Genomic DNA, 24,669 nt, shown 5'->3' with positions numbered 1-24,669 from the left:
TCTCTCGAAGACCAACCTAACTTCTTCGAAAGAGCTGCACAGCTCTTGTTTGCGAAGTCTCCGAAGCTCTCTCAGACAGTCTCACTGCGTAATAGTCTTTTCTTAGTTTTTTTTTTGTTATAGCAGCCTTACAGATACCTTAAATATCTGCAAAAAACGAGAAATTTCAAGCTTGAAAGCAAGTACAAATTTACGGGAGTGTGTTCTAGCATTCAATAACTTCTTTCACCAGAAATTTACGTCGGTGTATCATTTTTACCTGCACAATAAAGTAAAGCATATAAAGAGTACACCTGTGTAGGTGTGGACATAAGTAAACGGAACATGCTAGTGTATTATAATTGCAATCACGCCTTCCGTATCGAGTCAGAAGAAACATTATTTGTTCACAAGAAAGCGCACTAGCATCCGCTTCCAGCCTAACGGGAGCCGAAGCGCCATTTTTGTTTGTTGTTTTTCCTTTTGCTCGGCGCCCATCTTTAAGTATTAACAAGATGGAACTCAAATCTGCACACACCACAGCTGCTGGATCGATTGACACGTGAAAAATGTTATAAGGCAATAGCGTGTTCCGTCTACCTTTGTCGGCGCCTTACATCCGGAGTTAGAAGATACCCTGTGCCTTAATTTATTTATTCATTGCTCCGTTGCTGCTTTCCAAAAATATTCCCAACCTCGCAGCAATGCCCAAAGTTTGGATAATGCGCCAAGCTTGGCTGCAGTCCGTCCCGAAGGGAGACAGACATTTGTGCAGCTAGAGATGAGTTGAGAATATCTGGGGGAACAGGGTTGGGTAATACATGGGAAATGTACTTGACCCGCAGGAACCTAGTCGTGATGATGATGCGGCGCATAAGAACACTTTTTGTTTTTATTTGTGAGTGAATGTTTCAGTAACGTTATTTAATTTTGCTGTGTATACACAAATAACCTTATATTTTGTTGTTCTGTCCATATATATATATATATATATATATATATATATATAATTAAGCAAACAAGGGAAGGGGAATGAGGGGCTCGTTATAAATATGAAAGAAGCCAACAGCCACAGAAACCAAGGGGCACAGGGGATTTTTAATTTATTTATTTTGTGGTGTCGATCAATTTAGAATATTACTGAACATGTTATCGCTTAAAGCTAATTGATTAGAAAAGCAGAAGAAAAAACAACCACTGCCGCCGGTGGGATCCGAACCCACGACCTCCGAATTACGCGTCCGGTGCTCTACCTCTGAGCTACGGCGACGGCTGTCAAATCTTCTGCTTTCGGGGGTATTTATGTTTACAAGTAACCTAACCTTGAGAGTGTTCATCAGCGCCACCCACGTTCATAAGCGGCGGACGTAGAACGTCCTGAGTTACCGCAGGTAGTGACGTAGAACGTCATCGAACGGAGAGGGTGGAAGCTGCGTGAGAACCCTCTTATGCTTCCTATGGAGTCAAGGCTGCCAGAACCGAGGCCCTCGCTAAGCAATTAAGCAAACAAGGGAAGGGGAATGAGGGGCTCGTTATAAATATGAAAGAAGCCAAGAGCCACAGAAACCAAGGGGCACAGGGGATTTTTAATTTATTTATTTTGTGGTGTCGATCAATTTAGAATATTACTGAACATGTTATCGCTTAAAGCTAATTGATTAGAAAAGCAGAAGAAAAAACAACCACTGCCGCCGGTGGGATCCGAACCCACGACCTCCGAATTACGCGTCCGGTGCTCTACCTCTGAGCTACGGCGACGGCAGTGGTTGTTTTTTCTTCTGCTTTTCTAATCAATTAGCTTTAAGCCATAACATGTTCAGTAATATTCTAAATTGATCGACAACACAAAATAAATAAATAAAAAATCCCCTGTGCCCCTTGGTTTCTGTGGCTGTTGGCTTCTTTCATATATATATATATATATATATCATTTTTCTTTAACTACGAAGTTTCGGGGAAACTGTATAGCTTTCCTTTGTAGCCGTATGGCTGCGCTCGGGTGGATGTCAATGATTAATTACTCCCTTATTATATATATATATATATATATATATATATATATATATATATATATATATATATATATATATATATATATATATATATATATATATATATATATATATATATTACATTGTGTACTGTTGTACTTTGGTTCATATGTTGTGTACTGTTTGAGTTCGTGTTTGAACTGTACATCGTCAGACTAAGTGATTTCTATGAACTGGTGAAAAGGAGTAGCCGGAGCCGCTATGCAGCACCAAACTCTCCTTTCTTGTTCATGTAAATAAAAAAAAGAAACGCGGGATGCGTTGTCAAAACGATAACCGCCGAACACAAGTGAGACAAACTTGAATGAAAGGTGCAAGTACATACATGCTCCACAACTGAGCACTTCGCCTACTTAACGCAAGATTCCGGGCTGAAAGATGCCCCAGGCTTAATCCCTAGTCTTCTCATTGCGGTAAAAGAACAAAAAAATAAACAGATGATTGATTGAAGATTGATTCACATCTCAAGATAATTCATTCACACTGATCCTAAGTCCAACAAAAATTTAATTACCTTTCAATGCGGAGTCCGGATCAGAAATTCCGTAAGAAATAGGCAGCAGAAACCTCGACAAGGTATGTGCGGTACGTGCTTGAATAAATTACTTGAAAAGTTCTTTCTCCTGTCGTATGTGTTCGCTTTAGGTCTCCTTAGTTTTGCGTTTCTATCAGCTTTTAAAAGCGATTATGAAGAGAGTTATGAATGGCAGGGACAGAACCCAGCATAGGTCACCTGAGTGAGCCACAGCCGATCAGTCTTTAAAATACGATATAGACCTCCTCCATGTTTGCAAACAAGCGAGGTGGCGCTGCAGTCGCGAACGGGCTCGCGGTAGGCAGGAGGCCAGGGAGTGGCGTCGAGTTGAGGTGGTGCAGCGCCGGTTTTCAAGGCTTGTATGCGCGTTTTGAGTTTCTGAGAATCATAACAATGGTTGATGCTTTCAACTTAGTATTCCTCCAAGTACAAGGGCTCGCGTTGGCCATGTACGGCGTATTTCGACACGGTGTGTATTGTATTATGGCTAGAAAGCGCTGCAGTTGGTTTCTACTCCAGGCATTCAATAAAATGATAACTTTTTGACACTGAACTAGCAAGAATGATTTTACCTCGGGACAGTGCTGAGGGAAGCATTGGCGTTTTTTCGGCAGAGCCGACGTGCGCTCACCGTCTGTTGACACACGTGTCGCACAGTGCGAAAAGTGGGGACAGCGTCGATCGTGTCCCGATCTCATCTGTCTCGCGTAGCCGCTCTTTTTAGCCGTCAGATCAGGCACCACCAGGTTGACTTCTCCCCTTGTTAAACTGGTCGATTTGGTGAAAAGTTTGGATGCCTGAAATTATATTTCTTCCAGCCCTGGGTCTTCTGTTTGGTTACTAAAAATTATAGCAAAATATTCAGTAGAAATTCATAAAATTACAGTTTTTAGATCTGTGGTCGTCAAAAATTGTGAGGTAATGGCGTTTCTGATGGTCCTGGCACGTCGCGAATCCTGCGGGTTTCCGACGACGGAGCACCACAATGGTAGTATCACTACGCAGAAGAGGGATCAGAGGTTTCGTTGATTTCAGTGCGGCATTTCTTTGACCAAAGCGAAAGCGAAGAGGCCATAAACGAGGGAAAAAACTTAAAGGTTTGTTTTGTGATCTACCACATTTTCTGATTGGCATCACTCACCCCTTCGTAAATTTGTAACGAATGGAAATAGAATGATTCTATTTGTCGCGAACGATTCCAGAGACATTGAGGAGTGCAATAAATCTCTCGACTTTTTTTTTTTTGCTACAGGATCAGTAGTATGGTAGTCATTTTTGATAAGAAAGGTACTACGAATCTAAAAAAAAAAGAAGTAATACCGCCATCATAGAGAATAGAGCGTTGGCAACGTGCTGGCATAAAAAATTTCCGCATTTTCTACTTAATTATTCAAGACCCGTGGTGACTTGACGAGGGTGTTAATTATAATTATCCAAGAACTTTACCAGGTATAGCTGAAAATAAAACGCATTGCTGAAATTAGCAGAGCAATTTCATATTTGCACCAAATTTGGTTACATATCTCAAGCATCAATAAAGAAAACACTTTTCATTGCCTCATCCCTTGTCAATCTCGCTACGTGCCTCTGTAGGTAGCCCGCCTGCGGTTGCTTTTTCCGAACAGCCTTCGCGAAGAAGCTTATGCTGCAATGAAAGTGCGCTGTTCGAAGCATGCCAACGCGACCGCGCAAGATTGTCACAACTTACCAGACTTTTCTACTACAATCAAATAATTATGTCGGTCATGTTAAGAAATATTTTGAAGTATATATTAAATGCCCTAAAATGCGTCATTACACGTTCGTATAACTTCTACACACGTTAAAACATGCTGTGCTATCAACAAAATAACGCACTCCCCGGTGGAGAGTGACCCTGCCGGCGCCTGTGCACACCAGCTCAGGGTGATAAATACGTTCGCAGCTACATACATGCTTTTTTTTTCCTTGCGCAATTTTAAGCGTACCATGCGGTTGTTCAGGTAAATGAGCGCGGCAATTTCCGTGCTATGAAGTACGCTGCCTAGCAGCGCCGGTCTACACCGAGACTTCGCGCTTTTACTACCGCGGCTCATTTCCTAATGCGGCATTTATTTCCGAGAAACCTATTAAAGCTAATCTAATTTTTCGTTTTATGATACTACGCGGATCCAACAGCGACGCAGCTGGTCAGTACATGCTGCTTCTGCAGTGCGCAGCCACGATATGCAGCCGCCGGTAGCTGCAGCAGCTGCGGTAGGCACGGCCAGGCGGAACCTGTTTTGCCTACCACGCGAAAGTCGCTACTGACATCAGCGCCACCGCATCTCCGTGACGTCGCGGGGTGAAGGAGGTCTATAGAAACATTTAAACGCGTTAGCGTTGAGGGCCCCGTTCACCGGAAACCCGTCGTCGTCGACGGCGTGAGCAAAACATCCCCAGAGAAGCAAGTCGCTCAATCTGCCACCTAGGTCACGTGACCTTGTGATGCCATTACAACCTCGTCACAGGATGGTGTGAAAACTGCCCACCGTGGCTAGTGGCAGTTATAGTAATGATTGGTCGTGATAGGTTGCTCGGGAAGAACGACCTAGGTCTTACCCTTGCAAAAAAAGTTTTAGACAGTCTACGGAGTGTCCATATACTTCTGTCTATAAAGTCCATAGACTTCCTATAGACAAATCCTAGAGAACAGTCTATAGGCAATAAAAATGACATAGACAGTCTATAGACAACCTATAGATCCATACACTTTTAGTAGATTTTTGTCTATAGACAGTCTACAGACTATCCATAGACTATCTGTCAAAAAGCATTATCTATAGGAAGTCAATAGAGTCAATAAGAAGTCTATAGATTGTCTATAGACCATTTTTGACAACCCCCACCGGTGGCAGCACCGTCCATCGCAGAACAGTGGCGCGTCGCTTAACCGCTGCACCAGGAGTGTTATGAGGAGAGGACTCCCAGCTAACTATGAATGTAAAGTAGTTCGCATATATGGGCAAGAACCCATTAACTCAAACGCGTCATACCCTTAATGCGGGGTTTAAGTGTCCCTTCCAGGTTTTTTTTCTTCGCCATTTCATTTCGAGTTTACGGAGGACATAGCCGGAGAAGAACAAAGACTGGGGCTGGAACGAACGGCCCAGAGTATTCAGCCTTCGCGAAAAATCTCTGTGCAGGCGACCAAGTGCCCCTGGCGAACGTTTCCACCCGAGCCATAAACGGTTACGAAATAAGCGCTAACCACCGCTGATTCAAGTTTAGTTTCTCTGTAGCCTAACAGCCCACATCACGCGCCGAGCACGGAAATTTCGTCATGCGGCCTCCGGGCGCGGAGTTTTCCGGCTCTGAGGCTCCACCCATACAGGGGTTACACAATGAGCTGTCTCGAGCACATTTGTACATAATATTCAAGACTAATTTAAGCCGAGCGCTGTAGGTACCGGACCACGTACCACCGCCATTATTAGTAGAACGAAAATCGGCTCGAGACTGTCGCGGTGAGAGCGCATGCGTCCAGAATATGGCGTAGGGAATCACAAGATGGCGGACCGCATCCCTTCCCCACTGTTCACTCGACAACTCTTCCTCGTAAAATTGTAGGCGGCTAATTCGGATTTTCCGCTGACTCTTGAGCCCTTTGGTTGAATCTGTAATCGGCTTAAGTACGGTCGTATAGCACCCGGGGAGAGAGAGAAAGGAGAGAAAGGAATTTTAATGAGGGAAAGGTGGAGAGGTCGGCCGGTGGTAACATGGCCCTGGCCTGCTACTCCACACAGGGGAAAGGGAAGAGGAGGAAAAGGAAAGTGCGAATGAAGGCTGATGATGGCATAATACAATGAGTTTCTCGGGTGATGTCTACACACCACACACACCACACTAGCTGGCACTCGCATCGCGGTTAGTAGACGCACATAAAACTCATAAAACTGGTGTCTGAAACACAAACACCGACACATGTCATTAACCATGTAGGTTGTGCACAGGCGGTCACAGACGGGGGATCCGCTCAACGCCAGCGAGCTTGTCAAAGCGAGCGGAAAACAGGAAGCTGATGGCAGCGAGGCAGTATTAAGCTTCTACCGCGCAACACTGCAGAGCAGGAAATGCGCTGAACCAAACAGATCTGATTTTACACGAAGCACATAAGCGAACAATCTTCTATAACATTTTTTTTTTGCGTGTTGTTACATAACGTCTAAACGGGTTTGCGAGCATACCCTACCTGCGAAACGTAGCCCTTGCCATAACTAAGGTACCGATAAACGGATTGAGCGAGATCTGGCCGCTAAGACGATTGAAGCCACGTATACAATTGCGCTGACTTCCAGAGAAAGAGCTACGCAGTAACGATTTCAAAACAAGGAGAACGCGCTCGATCGGCGATACCGTGCTTGGTGGTCTGAAGGTAGAAATGCGCCTCACAGAAATTCACAGAATATCTTCTTTTGGCAAAGCATAAGAAGGTGGTGCCACTAACAAGCATCATTGTACCCTCAGGTGAAGCCGCCGCACCTTGCGGCTCTAGCGCTGGACCATGATGGCGGTTAACAGCGCACAGACAAAGGGAAAACACAACGAAACTCAAGGCGAGCTTTGGTGGGCGCCTGCCCGCCAAGAAATTATCTATATGAACTCCAGACAGCAGGCAGTACGAGGCAAGGAAGACACTAAATTAATGATGCCAGTGAAAAATAAAAGGTGCAGCGAAAGCGCACTAACAAATTAATGGTTTGGTTTGGTTTATGGGGTTTAACGTCCCAAAGCGACTCAGGCTATCAGAGAAGCCGTAGTGAAGGGCTCCAGAAATTTTGACCACCTGGGGTTCTTTGACGTGCACTGACATTGCACAGTACACGGGCCTCTAGAATTTCGCCTCCATAGAAATTCAGCCGCCGCGGCCGGGATCGAACCTGCGTCTTTCGGGTCAGCAGCCGAGCACCATAACCACTGAGCCACCGCGGCGGCTACTAACAAATTAATATAGGCAAGTGGCCGCTACGCGCTTCCATTTGGGCAGCTGCCATGGTTGAAGTATTTCCTTATTTAGTCAGCAGAGGGTAATGAAAATGGCTTTCATAAAAAAGGTGCAAGTGTACTGACGACTAATTTTCGGCCGCTGAAGTGACCGTCCACGAGGCTTTCCTGAAGCCATATCACTTGAGCTGTTCCAGCCAGAAGATGAACGCCTCTTAGTGACACTCACTGAGACACCAAGTCCTCTACGCAAAGCAAAATTCCCGCATTTCGACACTACAAAATTGTCTGATCACTGCTCTCATAGCGACTGAACATTGCGCGGCGCAACGAGGTCAATGACGAGACGTATACAACAACTGATAAGTTACATCTCCACTAACGCCAGCTCGTTTGATGAGGATTTGGTGCCTTTTGTTGGACACCCTGGCAGTCGTTGTCCAGCTGGCCAAATCAGTGGAACGCCATCCATTTTCACGACGAGATGACGGCTTTGAGAGGCTCAGGTAGCACGTCTATCCCATCTGTGTTAGATGGGAAGTGTTCCGCATGGGTCGAAGAGACCCGCCTAAGCTGACAGAAGCTGTACTACAGTAGCTCGGATCACCGCTCTGCAGATCTTCCCCCAGGGGTCGTTTTCCGTCGATGCCTTCAGACATGCTAGCTACGAGAGGATCCATCAGAGGTGCTAGAGGCGCTGTTTTAGAGGTTTTATAGGTGATGGATGGCCCAGATGAAGCCGTTCAGGCGATGAAAGCCGTGTCTACATGAACGCGACAAGTATCGCATCGCATCGAATAAACATCGTTGAAATCGATCGATAAGGGTAAGCCGACTTAAGCGGCATAATTAAACGGAGGCACCATCCATCTTTCAACGCTGATGCGTTGAGAGATGGATCACATAACGGCTATCGCGAATGCTTTGCACACATCGCCGCAGGCGCCGGCTGCGGTTTTCACCGCCGGCACTAGGCGGCGCCACTGTAAAGTGGAATGTGGAAGCTGCAGTGTAAGTTAGCAAAAAGCGATTGGAGGATTGGTGGCTGAAAAGCAGAGATGTGACATCAGGTTAGAAGTGTAGGAAACCGTAGGTAAAGATGATGGCGAATCGTAATGAGAAATACCAATACAGTAAACAATAAAATAATAAAGAAAGAAAAGCTGAGCATGGTGGCAATTGCCACCACCCCGTTTCAAAGGGGGCGCTTCCATCCACCCATCCACCCATCCACCCATCCACCCATCCATCCATCCATCCATCCACCCATCCACCCATCCATCCATCCATCCATCCATCCATCCATCCATCCATCCACCCATCCACCCATCCATCCATCCATCCATCCATCCATCCATCCATCCATCCATCCATCCATCCACCCACCCACCCACCCATCCATCCATCCATCCATCCATCCATCCATCCATCCATCCATCCATCCATCCATCCATCCACCCACCCACCCACCCATCCATCCATCCATCCATCCATCCATCCATCCATCCATCCATCCATCCATCCATCCATCCATCCATCCACCCACCCACCCACCCGGCCATCCATCCACCCACCCACCCACCCGGCCATCCATCCATCCACCCGGCCATCCATCCATCCATCCATCCATCCATCCATCCATCCATCCATCCATCCATCCATCCATCCATCCATCCATCCATCCATCCATCCATCCATCCATCCATCCATCCATCCAATCCATCCATCCAATCCAATCCATCCATCCATCCATCCATCCATCCATCCATCCATCCATCCATCCATCCATCCATCCATCCATCCATCCATCCATCCATCCCATCCATCCCATCCATCCCATCCATCCATCCCATCCATTCATTCCATCCATCCATTCCATCCATCCATCCATCCATCCATCCATCCATCCCATCCATCCATCCATTCCATCCATCCATCCATTCCATTCCATTCCATCCATTCCATTCCATCCATTCCATCCCATCCCATCCATTCCATTCCATTCCATTCCATCCATCCATCCATCCATCCATCCATCCATCCATCCATGTGACGCGCTACACGCTGGCGCATCGCATTGCCCTGATTCGTCAGTCTCAACGTATCCGTCTAGAGAAAGAGAGATGAGAGGAGGAGGAGGAACAGGCAAAAATGTCTATCACTCACGGCATGGAGGCGACGTCGCAGCAGTCCTCCTCGTCGTCCCCGTAGAGCAGCTCTCGGGGCGTCCGGGCCGAGGGCCGAGTGTCAACGCAGGCCCTGCATAAACAACGCAGAGGGATGACGTCACGCGCGGTCCCGATGTTTGCACGAAGATGGCGAGACGCGGCAGCGTGTCAGCTAAGAGCGTTACAGCACTGACTGGCCAGCACTTCCGTGTAAGCGTGCAGCACAAAGTTACACGAAACAGGACTCATGTTTATGGTTCATGGGAGGAGGAGGAGGAGAAAAGCATTTATTTAGTAATGTACAGAGAGGTGCTCGGGGAGAGGCCCCTAGTGGGTCTCACCCCTTACAATACTAGTCGGAGTCCCTCATTCCGGGATCCCGTTGGTCGAGACCGCTACACAAGTCCGCCGAACCAGGGCCTGCTGGGCCGATAGTTCCAGGCAGCTGAGTAGGGCCGCCTCCCAGTCCTCTCGGGTAGGGGAAGGGGTGATTGGGGGGAGAGAAGGATTTTTTCTGCATGCCCAAACCATGTGGAAGGTGTCGGCCACCTCCCCACAGAATGAGCAGCGGCCGTCAAAAGAAGGATTAAAGTGCTTGAGAACCGCCGGGCACAGCAGGGTGTTTGTAAAGAGCCCGAGGAGAATTCGTTCGCCAGCTTTACCCAGTCCTTTCATAGGAACTGGGTATCGCCGGTGTTCGGCACGATAGTGCTCAGTAATTTCTTTAAAAGAAAGGAGAGGGCTGTGATCTGGGTTAAGCTCCTCCCAAGGGACGCCTGGTGCCCGGTGAGTGAGTGCGCGGGCTGCCTCATGGGCGGCTTCGTTACCTGGCATGCCTTGGTGGCCGGGGACCCATATCTTACATTTCATCCCGCAGCGACCACCAGTTCAAAGTTGGCGTACCCAGCAGTCGCACCAACTTACACTTCGCCTCTTTTATCCCCAAGACTGCTAAGGAATGGAACCACCTTCCCGCTTCCATCGCCTCCATTACAAACGCCGACTTGTTTAAAAACGCTGTAATTGATTTTACATTGTAGTGCTGCGTTACCTGTTCTGTTTTTGTTGTGTACCACCCACTCCTCTCTGTAATGCTTCGGCCCTGAGAGTAAATAAATAAATAAATAAATAAATAAATAAATAAATATGATTGAGCGATGAGTTGGATCGCCGTCGCGAGTACTGCGGTGTAAAATTTGGTGAGCGAGTGGAGTGATCCAACCGAACTCAAAGCTACGACAGGCTCCGCGAGCGTCTGTGAGGATGAATTTAGAGTCGGGATGGGAGGCTGCGAGGGCGATCGCCACCTCCTCCGCATGCGTTGAGTTGGGCGCTCTGAACGAGAGGCCGTCCACCTGTTTTCCCTCGTGTATGACTGCAGCCGTGTACCATTCCCCCCTGGAGCGGTAGGGGCCTGCAATGTCGACGTAGAAGACGTGTTTCTTTGAGCCATAGTGGCGGTGCAGGGCATTCGCCCGCGCCTGGCGCCGGCCATTATGGTCCTCCTTGTTCATCTTAGTCGGAAGGGGTCGAACGTAGAGGGCGCTTCTCCACAGTTCTGGCACTCGAACCCGTTCCATGGTGTGGTGATCATGTCTGATATGTAACCGGTCCAAGAGGCAGTTTAAGGTCCTAAAGCGACTCAGGCTGTGAGGGACGCCGTAGTGGAGGGCTCCAGAAATTTCGACCACCTGGGGTTCTTTAACGTGCACTGACATCGCACAGTACACGGGACTCTAGAATTTCGCCTCCATCGAAATTCGACCGCCGCGGCCGGGATCAAACCAGCGTCTTTCGGGTCAGCAGCCGAACGCCGTAACCACTCAGCCAGCCACCGTGGCGGCCCAGGACTCATGTATTTGACATCGCAGATACTGAAAAAGCGCGACATCAAGACAATGTCTCCTTTTCCCGTAATTGCATCATGTGAAGTTTCCCGATCGATATGTGTGTGAAGTGTAAACGCGCTTAGCCCTTTCTCAGAAACGTTTCGACATAGCGAAAGAAAGTCACGACGTTAGTTTAAAAAAATAAGTAAATTAAAATGGACGCCAATAGCGCTCACAGTCGTTGTTTGTTTCTTGCGTGGTGAGTTTTGCGAAAAACATGGACAAGGCTTAAGTGCAGGACACGGCATCGTCTCCTGTGCCGCCTCCAGCATTTTTGTCTCCCCGGTGTTTAAAAAAAACAAAAAGAAAAACGAAACCATGCGAGAATCTACGAAACAGAAACTTGAATCGAGACTTGGACAGTAAATATCTGCTATGGTTGTCGCAGTTCAGGCAGCAGGACGTCCCTGCTAAACTACGCGATGAAAGCGACTTTGTCGTGGGAGGAGGGTATACTTGAGGTCGAGTCCGGATTGACCAATCTTTGAAAAATGCGGTCATTGAGGCAAAAACAGAAAATGCTCTTTTAGTGCATTCCGTACAATAATAGCGTTAAATTTTTAGTAGTACTAAAGGCCAGGCACCGTGGCGCACACTACGTTTTGCAGCCATCAGTGAGACTGGTTTCGTGCTGAAATTCAGACATTCGTATATTAGCAGAAAGAAATGCAACTTTGCTTTACAATTCTAGCACAAAGAATGCAATCATCTAGTTCCAGGGAACAAAAGCTCTCTAGCATAACACCGACTCCAAACTGAATACATTTGTTATATGAAATTACCATAAATTACTCCGCGTTAGGATACATGAATACTAAATGGCTCCATTGAGCGTCTAAATTTTAGGGTGCACCAGACGATGATTATTTGTGATTGCGTGTTCACATGAGCTTCTGTGGTAAGTAGCGCTTCCTTAACTATACTAGTACAGGTGACGTCTACTCTAAAGCGATTTCCCACATTTTGAATCATCGCATTAACCTGAAATAAAGTGCCCGCGGAAGAATTCCACTATTATCACTTTTGTAATTTTTTATCGAATCACTATAAACCCCAAACGATGAAGGAAATTGCCCTCTGTTTTGACTAGGCAATGCCTACTACTCCATGAATCATTTGCTGCTACAGCCTCAAGCGAGACGGCGTTTGCTTGTTTCGAAAGCTTCTCCCGTGGGCTAAATTCCGAGCCTTCGTCACTCGAATTAGATGTGTTCGACACGTTCTGCAGACTATTTCCCTCGTATTTTTCCCTCAGTACCAAGAGATTTCAGCAGACAATGCGACCCGGTAGTCATGCTTTGCTCGCACGATTAACGGCTTGCTCAACGTCCCATACGCGCTTGCCAAATGCTGAAAATGTCTGATTGGCCCGAAATGACCCGTAAATCATTTAGCCAGCAGCTGATGCAGTAGACAGTGAAAAACATACGAAACTCCTACATTTAGTAACTTACATCATCGTTACTGCATTCCACACTGATCGATCGCCAATGCACGCCCTATAGCTGCCACAGCATGTCTGTCCTCTTCGAGCTGAAGAACATGTCAGCTATTTCTTCAAGCCGACAGCCTAACTGACAAAGCGTCGAAAGACATGCGTCATGTGCAGCTTGACCAGGAAAGCTTCGAAAATGCAAGTGCGAAAACTGAAAGTGAAGTAATCATTCCTGTGCGAGAGCCGGTTAAGTATTTTTCGTGGCACTTCAAAATAACTCGCGTCGCTTTATTTGTCACTCTTTCTTTAAATAACTTTCTATGAGCTTGTCGACGTGTCGATGTGCGAGTTGTGGGACTGTTTTCACGCGCCTTCCGTAACACTATTCGCGGAGCGGTGGTCACATGATCCCGCAATTTCCAATGTTCCAATTCGTGCCGGCTCATATCCTATGCATGAGTCGGCGGGGACCAGCCGCTCCCATTTTGAGCGCTGTCTGCTTTGCTATCCCACTGAGGGGTTATTGTAGCGAAAGCTACACTGGCCATTAACTTGCGATTTCGCTGTGGCGATACCCCGGGGAGGCACAGAGGCCGACCTTGAGCCGTTGCCTATCAACCGCCGCAGCTGGCGGACGCCGCGCGCTCGCCGCGCCATCTGGAATGACGTCACACCACGCGCCTCGCCGCGGAGCCGCCGCCGCCGTTTGGTTATGACGTCACACCGCTTGCCTCGTCGTTGAGCTCGCCTCCACTCGCTTCGCCAGCTGTGTCGCATGCCTGATAACATGTCGGAGATTAACCAAGGCTTACCAAACTATGCCTTAGTTTTCGCTACGTATATCCTGGCATAGCCGAGCTAAGCCACTGCCAGTTTTCGTAGAGCCACCACGTGAAGGAGGCGGGGTACCTCCAAACCGCCTTATCCTGTGGCTCCTGCCACACGGAAAGCGGCTTTCCCGCAGAGCTTGGAACATAATGGCGGACCTTCGCGCAACCGTGCTACCTGCGGGAGCATATACAGGAACAAAACGTCCAAGAAAGCTGGGCATAATTACACACTATGGCACTCAGCTGCTAGTTTTTCCCCGTGCTTTCAGACCTTTCTTTGCTAGAAGCTCTTCGCGTTTATGACATGCATGACATGTGCTCAAGCAAGTCTTTGGTGGGACCGCTGAAAAAAAAATATGACGTTACTGTCAGGTGACGTCCGACTTCAGACGGATACACGCGCAACTTTAAAATCTCGCACCAAGTAAGGAGAAAAAAAAACAGCTGCAGGAAATCAGTTCCGGAATCTGCCATCGGTAAGAAGCGGATTCAGTGGAATTGCGAAATGCAGAACGGCTGGCAAGGACACCGAAAGCCCCACTGGAGCTCATTTTTTTTTTTTTTGGGACACAAATCCAGATTAAGAGCACGCGTGGGTTCGTGAACTCATTTTTAAAGCCTCGCGTTTCAGGCACGGTGCCGAATTGAGCAAGAGTTAGCAAGACTGATCACAGGAGCCTGCCTGAATTCAGGGTCGCCGAAGGCAGGGTCATTCTAATAAGGTCGAACCTCAGTTACGACATCGTTGCGAAAAGTTGATTACGCAACATCCCAGTAGAGGGCGAAGCGGTTGGATCAAGACGGTGCATGCACCGACTCTGATTCCCGATGAACACTCTTTTTCCATGTCTTTTTTGTACAAGCGCGTTGTATTCCGGATCACTTGATCAGGATGCCTTTCAAGCGTTAACTCATTAGTTTCCTCGTTGCAATGCGCCCAGCCAAGTTATTTTCGAGTTGAAAGGGACCAATTCTTTGTTTCTTTTTCTTTATTTCTTTTTATTTGTTGCTTATACATTTGCCTAAGAAGGGGCTGAGGCTAAAGGCACAATGTTGCAGCCCCCTACTACATGACAAAGAAACATACAAATTACAAAAGTCCGGCGGGCCGGTACAATTCTCTCTGTGTTGTTCGGTCTCTGCGATTCCCCGTTACTGTGAAGCTCCTGTTCCTGAAGATGAGACATTAAATTTCCGAAGTCCCAGCATTTTCGGTCGAAATTTGAGTTGGCTTCACCGGTGCTTCAGGCACACTGTCGACGAAGTGGCGTTTACTGCTTGTCTGTGATTGCGTCATTGAACGCAACGCATGACACCGTCTCCGGGCAGCCTGCAGCGGCCCAAACAACATCGCAAAAATTCACTTGTGCTCCAAAGAGAATTAATATGTGTTAATATCTGTGCACCGCCTCGTCAGGACACTGCACAGATGTATCTAAGAACAGCCCTGAGTTCGGATGCGAGCCAAGATTTGACGAAGCTTCGGTTCTCTGTGAAGACGCATTTTTCGCTCGTTTTGTTTTTGTTGTTGACATATCACAGTGCTATTTATTTTTGTTATTTATTGATACTCTATGCCTTCTCCACGCAGGCACCTACAGCAGGTGAGTAAAATAAACTGAACACAATAACAAGTTAGTTAGTTAGTTTATGGGGTTTAACGTCCCAAAGCGACTAAGGCTATGAGAGACGCCGTAGTGGAGGGCTCCGGAAATTTCGACCACCTGGGGTTCTTTAACGTGCACTGACATCGCACAGTACACGGGCCTCTAGAATTTCTCCTCCAAAGAAATTCTAGCCGCCGCGGCCGGGATCGAACCCGCGTCTTTCGGGTCAGCAGCCGAGCACCATAACCGCTGAGCCACCGCGGCGGCCGAACACAATAACAAAAACAAAAATAAAGATTGCAGGATGGCTATGACAGGCTTCCAAAGAGTGAAGTACGTCAGTTTGTTGTGGTGCAGTGCGAAACAAGAACAATGTCACGCTCCTTTATTTATTTAATTCCACCACTCGGAGGTTAGCTCGGTAAAACACTCTCCATTTCAGTCGATTTTGCAAGGCCAAAGGGTGAGCACACAGGTACAACTTTCCGGCTTTCCATGTAAATACTCCCCTTTCCCCAACCACGCTTCCCTTCCCTTCCTCTCTTTCTTGGGAATACTGCGTGGCACACGACGCTCGCTGAATGGTGTGCTGAAATTCCACGGCTACTTCTGTTGGGCGAAAGGACGCGATGTTTTTAAGGAATTGCCCTTGTGAGAGCTTAATCTGCCATGGGACAGCTGACAAACGAACTTCAGTAAAGCAAATCTTCACCAGTAAGACAAAGCCGGGGACCCAGGGCTCGATTCCTAAGGCCACAGAAAGCCATCACAATCTGGGATACACAATAAGCGTATCTTGCACAAAAAGTAGTAAGAAATCAAAACATCGCACTAGGTTCGCCTATTCAAGATGCCTGAGGATGAAGCCCTGCCCACGTTTGCGAAAGATTCCACAAGTGCCTAGCTACCACTTGATTTTATCGAAACAAATGGAAATGAGATAGAAAAGTGGTGGCTAAAGAAGGATATTAAAACAAGGCAGGAATATGCAACTTCTGACTCGGGATAGAGAATGAACGACTCATCGGCTTGCAAGTCAAGCTTTTAATGAGGATTCGGGTAAATTTGCAACACGAAAGTAAGCGACAGCATCGCCGCCATTCTCCACAATCCACGCAACATGGGGTACAAAGGAATCAGAAGACGTCTACGAGAGAACGCCCAATCAAAAACCCCTCTAAAAGAAAAGGGAAGTCGGACAGTGCTAACGGGTACATCACGCACTATACAGCTGGTGTCTATTCACTAAGGCCCGCCGGCATTTCGCCGTGTCACCGGCGTAAGCGTAGGAGCCTGCCGAACGTCCCTTCGAGCCTAAAACAATCCCAATGCAAACACGTGCGGTCATGCATCAGGTACGGCGGAGGTAAAAAAGACGGGGAAAATATTCTTTGAGACCTTCGCAGTAACTTAAAGCCATGACATTCTTCAATAGAGCGGCGACAAATAGAAGAGGGGCTATAGGCTGTAAAGTAGAATTTACAAAAAAAAAAAGGTTCATAAAAGAGACAAAAAACAGTGATGCCTAGAAAAACCGACCTGCTGGAAACAGTCTAACCCCGGTAAGTGCGATAAGAATGGTCTGGTTATTGTGCCTAGATTCAGGAAACAATGTCGGCTGGCAGCTGCTGAATAGGAACGATAGTATAGTATGTGGCACAAGCCGGCCATCTATCATTCCCCCTCCCCTCGTTTTTTTTTCCGTCACTCTACGAGCGTTTTTGCTAAAGCCTCGCTAAACCGTTATTGATTACAGACTGGCGACCGCGATTCCTGGTCCACTGCACGGAGGATCCAGCACAGCTCAAAAATGAAAAGATTTCCAAAGCAAGACGGACACGAACACGCTTTATACCGCTTGCTGCGGCTTTGATGGAGTGTGAACCCAGATCGATCTGTCATTCGCGTGCGTGTTCCCGCTTTGCTAGCCAGGGATGCCTTCGTGCCGTCTCTCCGCACGAAGAGGGCGAAGAAGCAGCCGGTGTCAATCATCCCGGTCTCTTTCTCGCCATGATGAGCTCGGCGCTTATAACGGGAACCTAAATGTCAGTACTGGTTAAAAAACGCCAGTGCTCTCCTCTATCTGCACGTGGCAGCGGTGGTGGCGCGGCTGGAGCCAGTTGACAGGCCCGTGCACTTTCCATTTCATTTTTCTCTCAGTCACAACAACAACAACAACAACAACAACAACAGCAGTACTGGTTGGTTGGTTTATGGGGTTTAACGTCCCAAAGCGACTAAGGCTATGAGAGACGCCGTAGTGAAGGGCTCCGGAAATTTCGACCACCTGGGCTTTTCTAACGTGCACTGACATGGTACAGTACACGGGCCTCTAGAATTTCTCCTCCAAAGAAATTCAACCGCCGCGGCCGGGATCGAACCCACGTCTTTCGGGTCAGCAGCCGAGCACCATAACCACTGAAAACAACAGTACTGGTGCCTCACATGCAACATTTGCTTGAACGTGCGACGACTGCTACAACACGGTTTGAAAGAGACAATGGCACGAATCCTACGAAAAACGATAGTCAACTTACATGATGGAAGCCAAGAGCCACGGAAACCGAGGAGCATACATGATGTCCTTTCTATAATTTGTAGTTTTCATCAATGGGAAGATCAATAAAAGCAGAAGCGAAAAGAACCACATGCCACCGGTGACTACAAACCGGGACTTCTCACTCGTTGTAGTAAAGCCGGCACAAATGAAGAACCGATTCTAAACATATAAATAACAGCGCAATAACGCAAGACACACGACGAAGAACGGGGACACACAAGCGCTGAACTTCCAACTGACGTTGAATGGGTGAAACATGTGCTTAAATACTCATTACAAACAACAAAAAAAAAACGAAAACAAGAAAAAGATATCTTTGCTTGTCACTTCTTCAAGAAGAGCAACTCCGCATCTGACAAGGCGATTGAAGGCGTGTTGACACAATTATCTTGCAGCCCGGCTATCTCAGCAGCCTCCTTGATCTCCCGCACTATCTGGTCCGAGTGCCTGCTGATTACTGAACAGCTGGCCAAGTCCGGAGTGCACAGCTCTTCTTTCCCTGTAATTCGGTCTTTGATGATGCATTTCGTGTACCTGTCTCGAATGTCCTGTACCGATGTTCTTTCAGCCGCTCATTAAGGCAACGACCCGTCTGGCCGACGTAAACCGTGCCACATGAAAGGGGAATGGAGTACACCACACCTTCCACACATTCGACGAAGGGGTTCTGGTGTGCCGCGTCGCACCGCCGACGCTCGCCATCCCCCTTGTTGACACGTGCGCACAGAGTGCCTAATTTCATAGGGGCCGAAAAGACGACGTTAACCTCACTAGTGAGGTCAACAAGGGGGATGGCGAGCGTCGGCGGTGCAACGCGGCACACCAGAACCCCTTCGTCGAATGTGTGGAAGGTGTGGTGTACTCCATTCCCCTTTCATGCGGCAAGGTTTACGTCGGCCAGACGGGTCGTTGCCTTAATGAGCGGCTGAAAGAACATCGGTACAGGACATTCGAGACAGGTACACGAAATGCATCATCAAAGACCGAATTACAGGGAAAGAAGAGCTGTGCACTGCGGACTTGGCCAGCTCTTCGGTAAAGGCATATTCACGCGACGGTCCATTCGCCCGCGGCCCGCGCACTACGTGTTCATGCATCACCACATTGAGAGGCGCGCTGTCGGCCCGCGGCGTGGTCAGCGTGCCTCTACCGCATGCCGCATGTGCTGACGCATGACACGTGATGCGCGGGCCGCGGGCGAACGGACCGTCGTGTGAATCGGCCTTAATCAGCAGGCACTCAGTCCAGATAGTGCGGGAGATCAAGGAGGCTGCTGAGATAGCCTGGCTGCAAGATAATTGTGTCAACGCGCCTTCAATCGCCTTGTCAGATGCGGAGTTGCTCTTCTTGAAGAAGTGACAAGCAAAGATATTTTTTTTCTTGTTTTTGTTTTTTTGTTCATGTTTGTAATCAGTATTTAAGCACATGTTTCACCCATTAAACGTCAATTGGAAGTTCAGCGCTTGTGTGTCCCCGTTCTTCGTCGTGTGTCTTGCTTTTTTGCGCTGTTATTTATATGTTATGGATCACCAACTAGCCCGCACTCTCACCCTACCGATTCTAAACGTTAAAAGCTTCCTGGAATAAGTTACGATTGCGTCTTTCCCGGAGGGAGGAGTGAGAAAGTCAGCTGGAAAGAAAAGGTCAATGGCACTCAGCAAACGTGTCCGCTAAGAACCGTAACGCGAAGGAGTACACAGTAGATACATTTAGCATAGCGCGTACCGCTTACCGCCACTGCGTATGCGCACGTTGCCCTGAGGGCGCCAGATGGCGCCCTCATCAACAGTAGAATCACTGTTCATGGCAACATACGCGATATACTAGAAGTATCTGCTGGACACTTTTAGTTGGGCGTACTGGAGTGAGATAGCGTACACAGCGACTCTGCGGGCGACGAATGCGTATGCGCAGAACGCCAAGTATCTCACAGCGTCTTGCGGGCACGCTGTGGGATGTGTTGACAAGGTGACGGCGCCCTGTTCGCCCGCTTCGGAATAGATACATGTCACCGCTGGATTCTTCGACTTGATAGCTCGCTCAAAAATGGCAGCGGTTAGCTTTTATTTTGCAAGCTCTCGCCCGCACGTAGAGGTAGAAGCGATAACTAGGCCTCGTTTTTCAGATAATTTGGCGATAGTGTGTTTTCCTCGTAGCACCGACATCTGGCGAAACAGTTGTCTAGCTTTTAGTCAGTTGTTACATTTACTTTTATTCGCATAGTTAATCTTCTTGGCACAAAAAAAAAAAAGCTCGCAACGCACCCTCTCTCGTTATCAGTAATTACGGGTGGATATTTCTTCAACCTAGCGTTGACGGGCTTTCACGCCTTGTCACTAGATGGCGCTACCGCTTGCACGTGCCCCTGAGGGACGCTACGGCACGGCCAAATAAAAGTGTCGTGTTCGCACTATTTACAGCGTACCCAGCGTAGTAAGCGATGCGTACGAAAGCTTACTGCGCACGCCCAACTGAAAGTGTCTATCTCGCAAGCTAAAGTGTACAATCTTCTTGAGATGCGCCGCACGACATTCCCCAGTGTCCCTCACGTCGTTTCTAATCGAAGGCGGGTGTTGCTCGGGTAAGGGCATCGAAAGCAGCCTTAATGTATTTGGCCCTGAGAAAACCAACGTTCCCCGTGCTGTGCTTCAGGCTGTTTGACGGAAGAGTCATCGCGTTCGCTACAAATTTATCGCATAACTCTGCTAAGACTTGCTGAGAGTTAGTTTTGATAAGAGCGCGGAAAAATAACACACTGTTAAAAGAACCAAAATACAAAATTGGATTTAGTGCATGCATAACACTTAAATCTTCGCGCGCATACGCGCTTGCTCAAAACAGACTCAAAACACTGCATTTCCCTATTCTGGCAGGGCTTATGCAAAGCCTCTCGAATGACTTCCCTGCGGGCGAGTTCCAATGCATTCTTCACGAAGACGCATTGTTCGGAAATTCTGGGAGCGGACCGTGAAGCTAACACGCGAAGTTGATCCGGGGGCTGCTCCTGGCTAGGCTATACCCCTCGCCGTCCGGCAGGCGTATATTCAAGGAGCATACTACTTCGATATGCCAAGCAGTACGGACTTTGATGTTCGCCAGCAAACTGGAAGCAAAAGGCTGCACCCGAGCGAATTATTTCGTGCAGAATATTTTTGCGGGGGTAGTAGGAGTGTGTTCGATGGAATACAAGAGCGAAATAAACTTATCTAGATTACTCAGCCAAAGCATGTAGAATATCGGCCAACCAGAACTGAATGGTAGACAAAATTTCATAGAGGAAAGGGCAACGCGTCCGACGGGGAGCCGCACAATCCAATATGGAACGCCAAAACATTTTACCTCTTGCTCAGACTGCGTACCCATGGCGGTAGCTCTGTGGCTATAACGTTTGACAGTTGAGAGGTCCTGGGTTCGATTTACTGCCGCGGTTGCTGAATGATTATGGAGGTGAAACGCGAAAACGGCCGCATGTTGATATTTCGACTGATATGGAATGGTCCCAGGTGGCGGAGATTAATCAAAGGCCTTCAACCACGTATAGTCAGAAGCACTGCTTCGGCACGCGTTAAACATTAATTATTCTTGTTTAGACTAGAATAGAGTAGTAGAGAACTCTAAACCGCTGCAGTTTCAAGGAAATATATGCAATTCGCAGGGAGAAAAAGGGTGCGTAATTTTAGATATTTTAGCGAAAGTGACCTCAAATATATTCAATATATCTTAAATCGTAATCACGATGGATCAAGCAGGATCTAAAGAGGGGAGGTAGCCTGAAAGCGGTTACGAGGAAATAATTCCCTGGCAGAATTGAGAAGTAAGCGCTAAGAGACAAGGAGGGCAGTGTTATTACAAATATAAATAAGATAGTAAAATCAGCTGAAGAATTTTAAAACTTGCCACTCTGCAAACCCTGTGCCTCACGACCTCGGACACGTCAAACAACCCCAGGAGGTCGAAATTTCCGGAGCCCTTCACTACGGCGTCCCTCATAGCCTGAGTCGCTTTGGGACGTTAAACCACAATAAAGCAAACTGCCAGATTCTTGGAATAGCTCTAAAACCATATTAATCCATAAGAAAGGGGACGTCAAGGACATAAAAAATCACAGACCGGTCAGCTTACTTTCCATTGTTCAGGAGGCATTTTCTAACGCAATCACAAAAAAGATGTAGAGCAACCTTTCAATTCAGTCAACCAAAGGACCAGGTCGGCTTTCGTAAAGGCTACTCGACAATTCACCACATCCGCACCATCAACCACGTAAAAAAGAAATGCGCAGAGTATAACAAATCTATCTGTATAGCCTTCATAAATTACGAGAAAGCAAGAGATGCAGCGCGGGATAGACAGGACGCAGTACGTGTCCTTGTCCGATCAGAAGAGACACAGACTGCGTCCTCTTTCTCCCGCGCAGTATCTTTTCGCTGCGTCACACCAACTAGCCCAAAGAACCACCAGGCTGTATTTCATTCGACTTGGTCGAAACCTCAGCCTTCATTCAGGCACTGCGCAACCAAGGTGTCCCTATTTAAAAATGTGTACAGGGGTGAATGGGTCAGAAAATAAGATTATGACACATTTGGTTTGGTTTTATGGGGTTTAACGTCCCGAAGCGACTCAGGCTGCGTTAAAGATCCCCAAGGTGGTAGAAATTCCGGAGACCTCCACTACGGCACCTCTTCTTTCACTCCCACCTTCCTCCCTTCCCTTACGGCGCGGTTCAGGTGTCCGCCGAGATATGTGAGACAGATACTGCCTCATTTCCTTTCATCAAAAACCAATTATTATTACCATTATGAGGGAGGCCGTAGTGGAGGGCTGCGGATAATTTCTACCACCTGGGGTTCGTTAAAGTGCATTGGAATCGCACAATATGCAAAGGCCTCTAGCATTTCGCCTCCATCGGAATGCGACCGCCGGGGCCGGAATCGAACCCGCGTCCTTTGGGTCAGCAGCCGAGCGTCATAACCACTGAGACAGCGAGGCGGCTTCTTTCTCCTTCTGCATAGCGCATGAAGAGTGGCCTTTGTTCTGCGGCGGACGTAGTTAAGCTGACGACCATAGATAGTCGAGCCATAGATAGTCGATAGTTTGAAACAACTGTTATCCCGAGGAAGATCTGGTTTATTGGTTTAGTTTATGGGGGCTTAACGACCCAAAGTACTCAGGCCATGGCAGACGCCGTAGTGGAGGGCTGCGGATAATTTCTACCACCTGGGGTTCGTTAAAGTGCATTGGAATCGCACAATATGCAAAGGCCTCTAGCATTTCGCCTCCATCGGAATGCGACCGCCGGGGCCGGAATCGAACCCGCGTCCTTTGGGTCAGCAGCCGAGCGTCATAACCACTGAGACAGCGAGGCGGCTTCTTTCTCCTTCTGCATAGCTCATAAAGAGTGGCCTTTGTTCTGCGGCGGACGTAGTTAAGCTGACGACCATAGATAGTCGAGCCATAGATAGTCGATAGTTTGAAACAACTGTTATCCCGAGGAAGATCTGGTTTATTGGTTTAGTTTATGGGGGCTTAACGACCCAAAGTACTCAGGCCATGATAGACGCCGTAGTGGAGGGCTGCGGATAATTTCGACCAGCTGGGGTTTGTTAAAGTGCACTGACATCACACAGCATACACGGGATTCTACCATTTCGCCTCCATCGAAATGCGATCGCTGCGGCAGGAATCGAACCCGCGTCTTTCGGGTCAGCAGCAGAGCGCCGTAACCACTGAGCCACCGCGGCGGCCGCTATTCAGAAGAGAAGAATGCAACGCGATTATAACAAGGCCAATGCTAATGCTACATGCATGATTGCTTCGTCTTCTCCGCTCCCGTTGTACCTATATGTACAGTACGGTCCACTGTTAAAGGGAACATGCGGCAGGGTTGCCAGATTGGGCTATTAATAGCCAAATTGGGCTACTTTTCGTCCGAGTTGGCGTCAGAAATTTCGTTTTGGCTATGTGGCTACTTTTGGGCTACATCTTTTTTATACGTGAAAAAAAAAGTTAAAGTAGTTATAATGTGCTCTGTTACAATAACGCAGGAACAGAAATAAAAGGCATGTTGGTGTAAACGCTGTGTTCGAGAAAACTAGTGTGTGTTAGGCGGCCAAGGGTCATGGCCTTTCGATTTCTTTTATAAAGAGTAGACACTACGTGAAAGTTGCCCCCAGGAAACACTTCACGGCCTATAGATTCCACAATTAATTCGCGAACTAACGCCACCCGCGCCCGCGCGCCACCGAACATAGACTGTTGCCGTCTGCACACGTGAGCGTTCTCCCATTGACGGTTCACCACGGGTGACCATGGTACCAGAATAGAGGTAAAACACGAAGAGAACTTAAGTCTCCCTACGTGGTGCGAATGCGTAAGCATTAAATGCTACTGTTTCGCTTCTGTTGCGCGGTTTCGTGATCCTCACATATTAACCGTTGACCGTAGACGCGGCCTAGTGGTTTGGGCGTCCGCTTCGGCTGCGGTAGGTGGCTGGTTGGAAACCCACCGCCAGGCATGTTCTTTACTTGTATTGTTTATTCTGGTTCTGCGGACACATTCTGCTCAGGATACGCATGAGGCAAGTAATGCTTACGCATATTAATAAGGTATTCTTCTGTTTCTTCCTAATCTCGTGGTGGACACAGCAAGCGCGCCAC

The 24,669-nt window shown here is 47.8% G+C and overlaps 1 protein-coding gene across 32 annotated transcripts in view; it reads right to left on the bottom strand.

Moving 5' to 3' along the window:
• The window catches only part of LOC149370499 (uncharacterized), a 586,025-nt gene that overhangs the window by 216,320 nt on the left and 345,036 nt on the right, over positions 1-24,669 (bottom strand). For all 32 annotated transcript variants that reach the window (XM_089561750.1, XM_089561766.1, XM_089561742.1 and 29 more), the window contains exon 4: positions 9,694-9,786. In XM_089561750.1, the coding sequence (XP_089417876.1) occupies positions 9,694-9,786 (93 nt within the window). The remainder of the gene's footprint in view (positions 1-9,693; positions 9,787-24,669) is intronic.

Source organism: Amblyomma mixtum, chromosome 1, assembly GCF_055824585.1.
Source record: "Amblyomma mixtum isolate Tamu chromosome 1, ASM5582458v1, whole genome shotgun sequence".
NCBI lineage: Eukaryota > Metazoa > Arthropoda > Arachnida > Ixodida > Ixodidae > Amblyomma > Amblyomma mixtum.
Note: the sequence above shows the minus strand (reverse complement) of the source record. Positions and strands in the feature narration are given on the sequence as shown.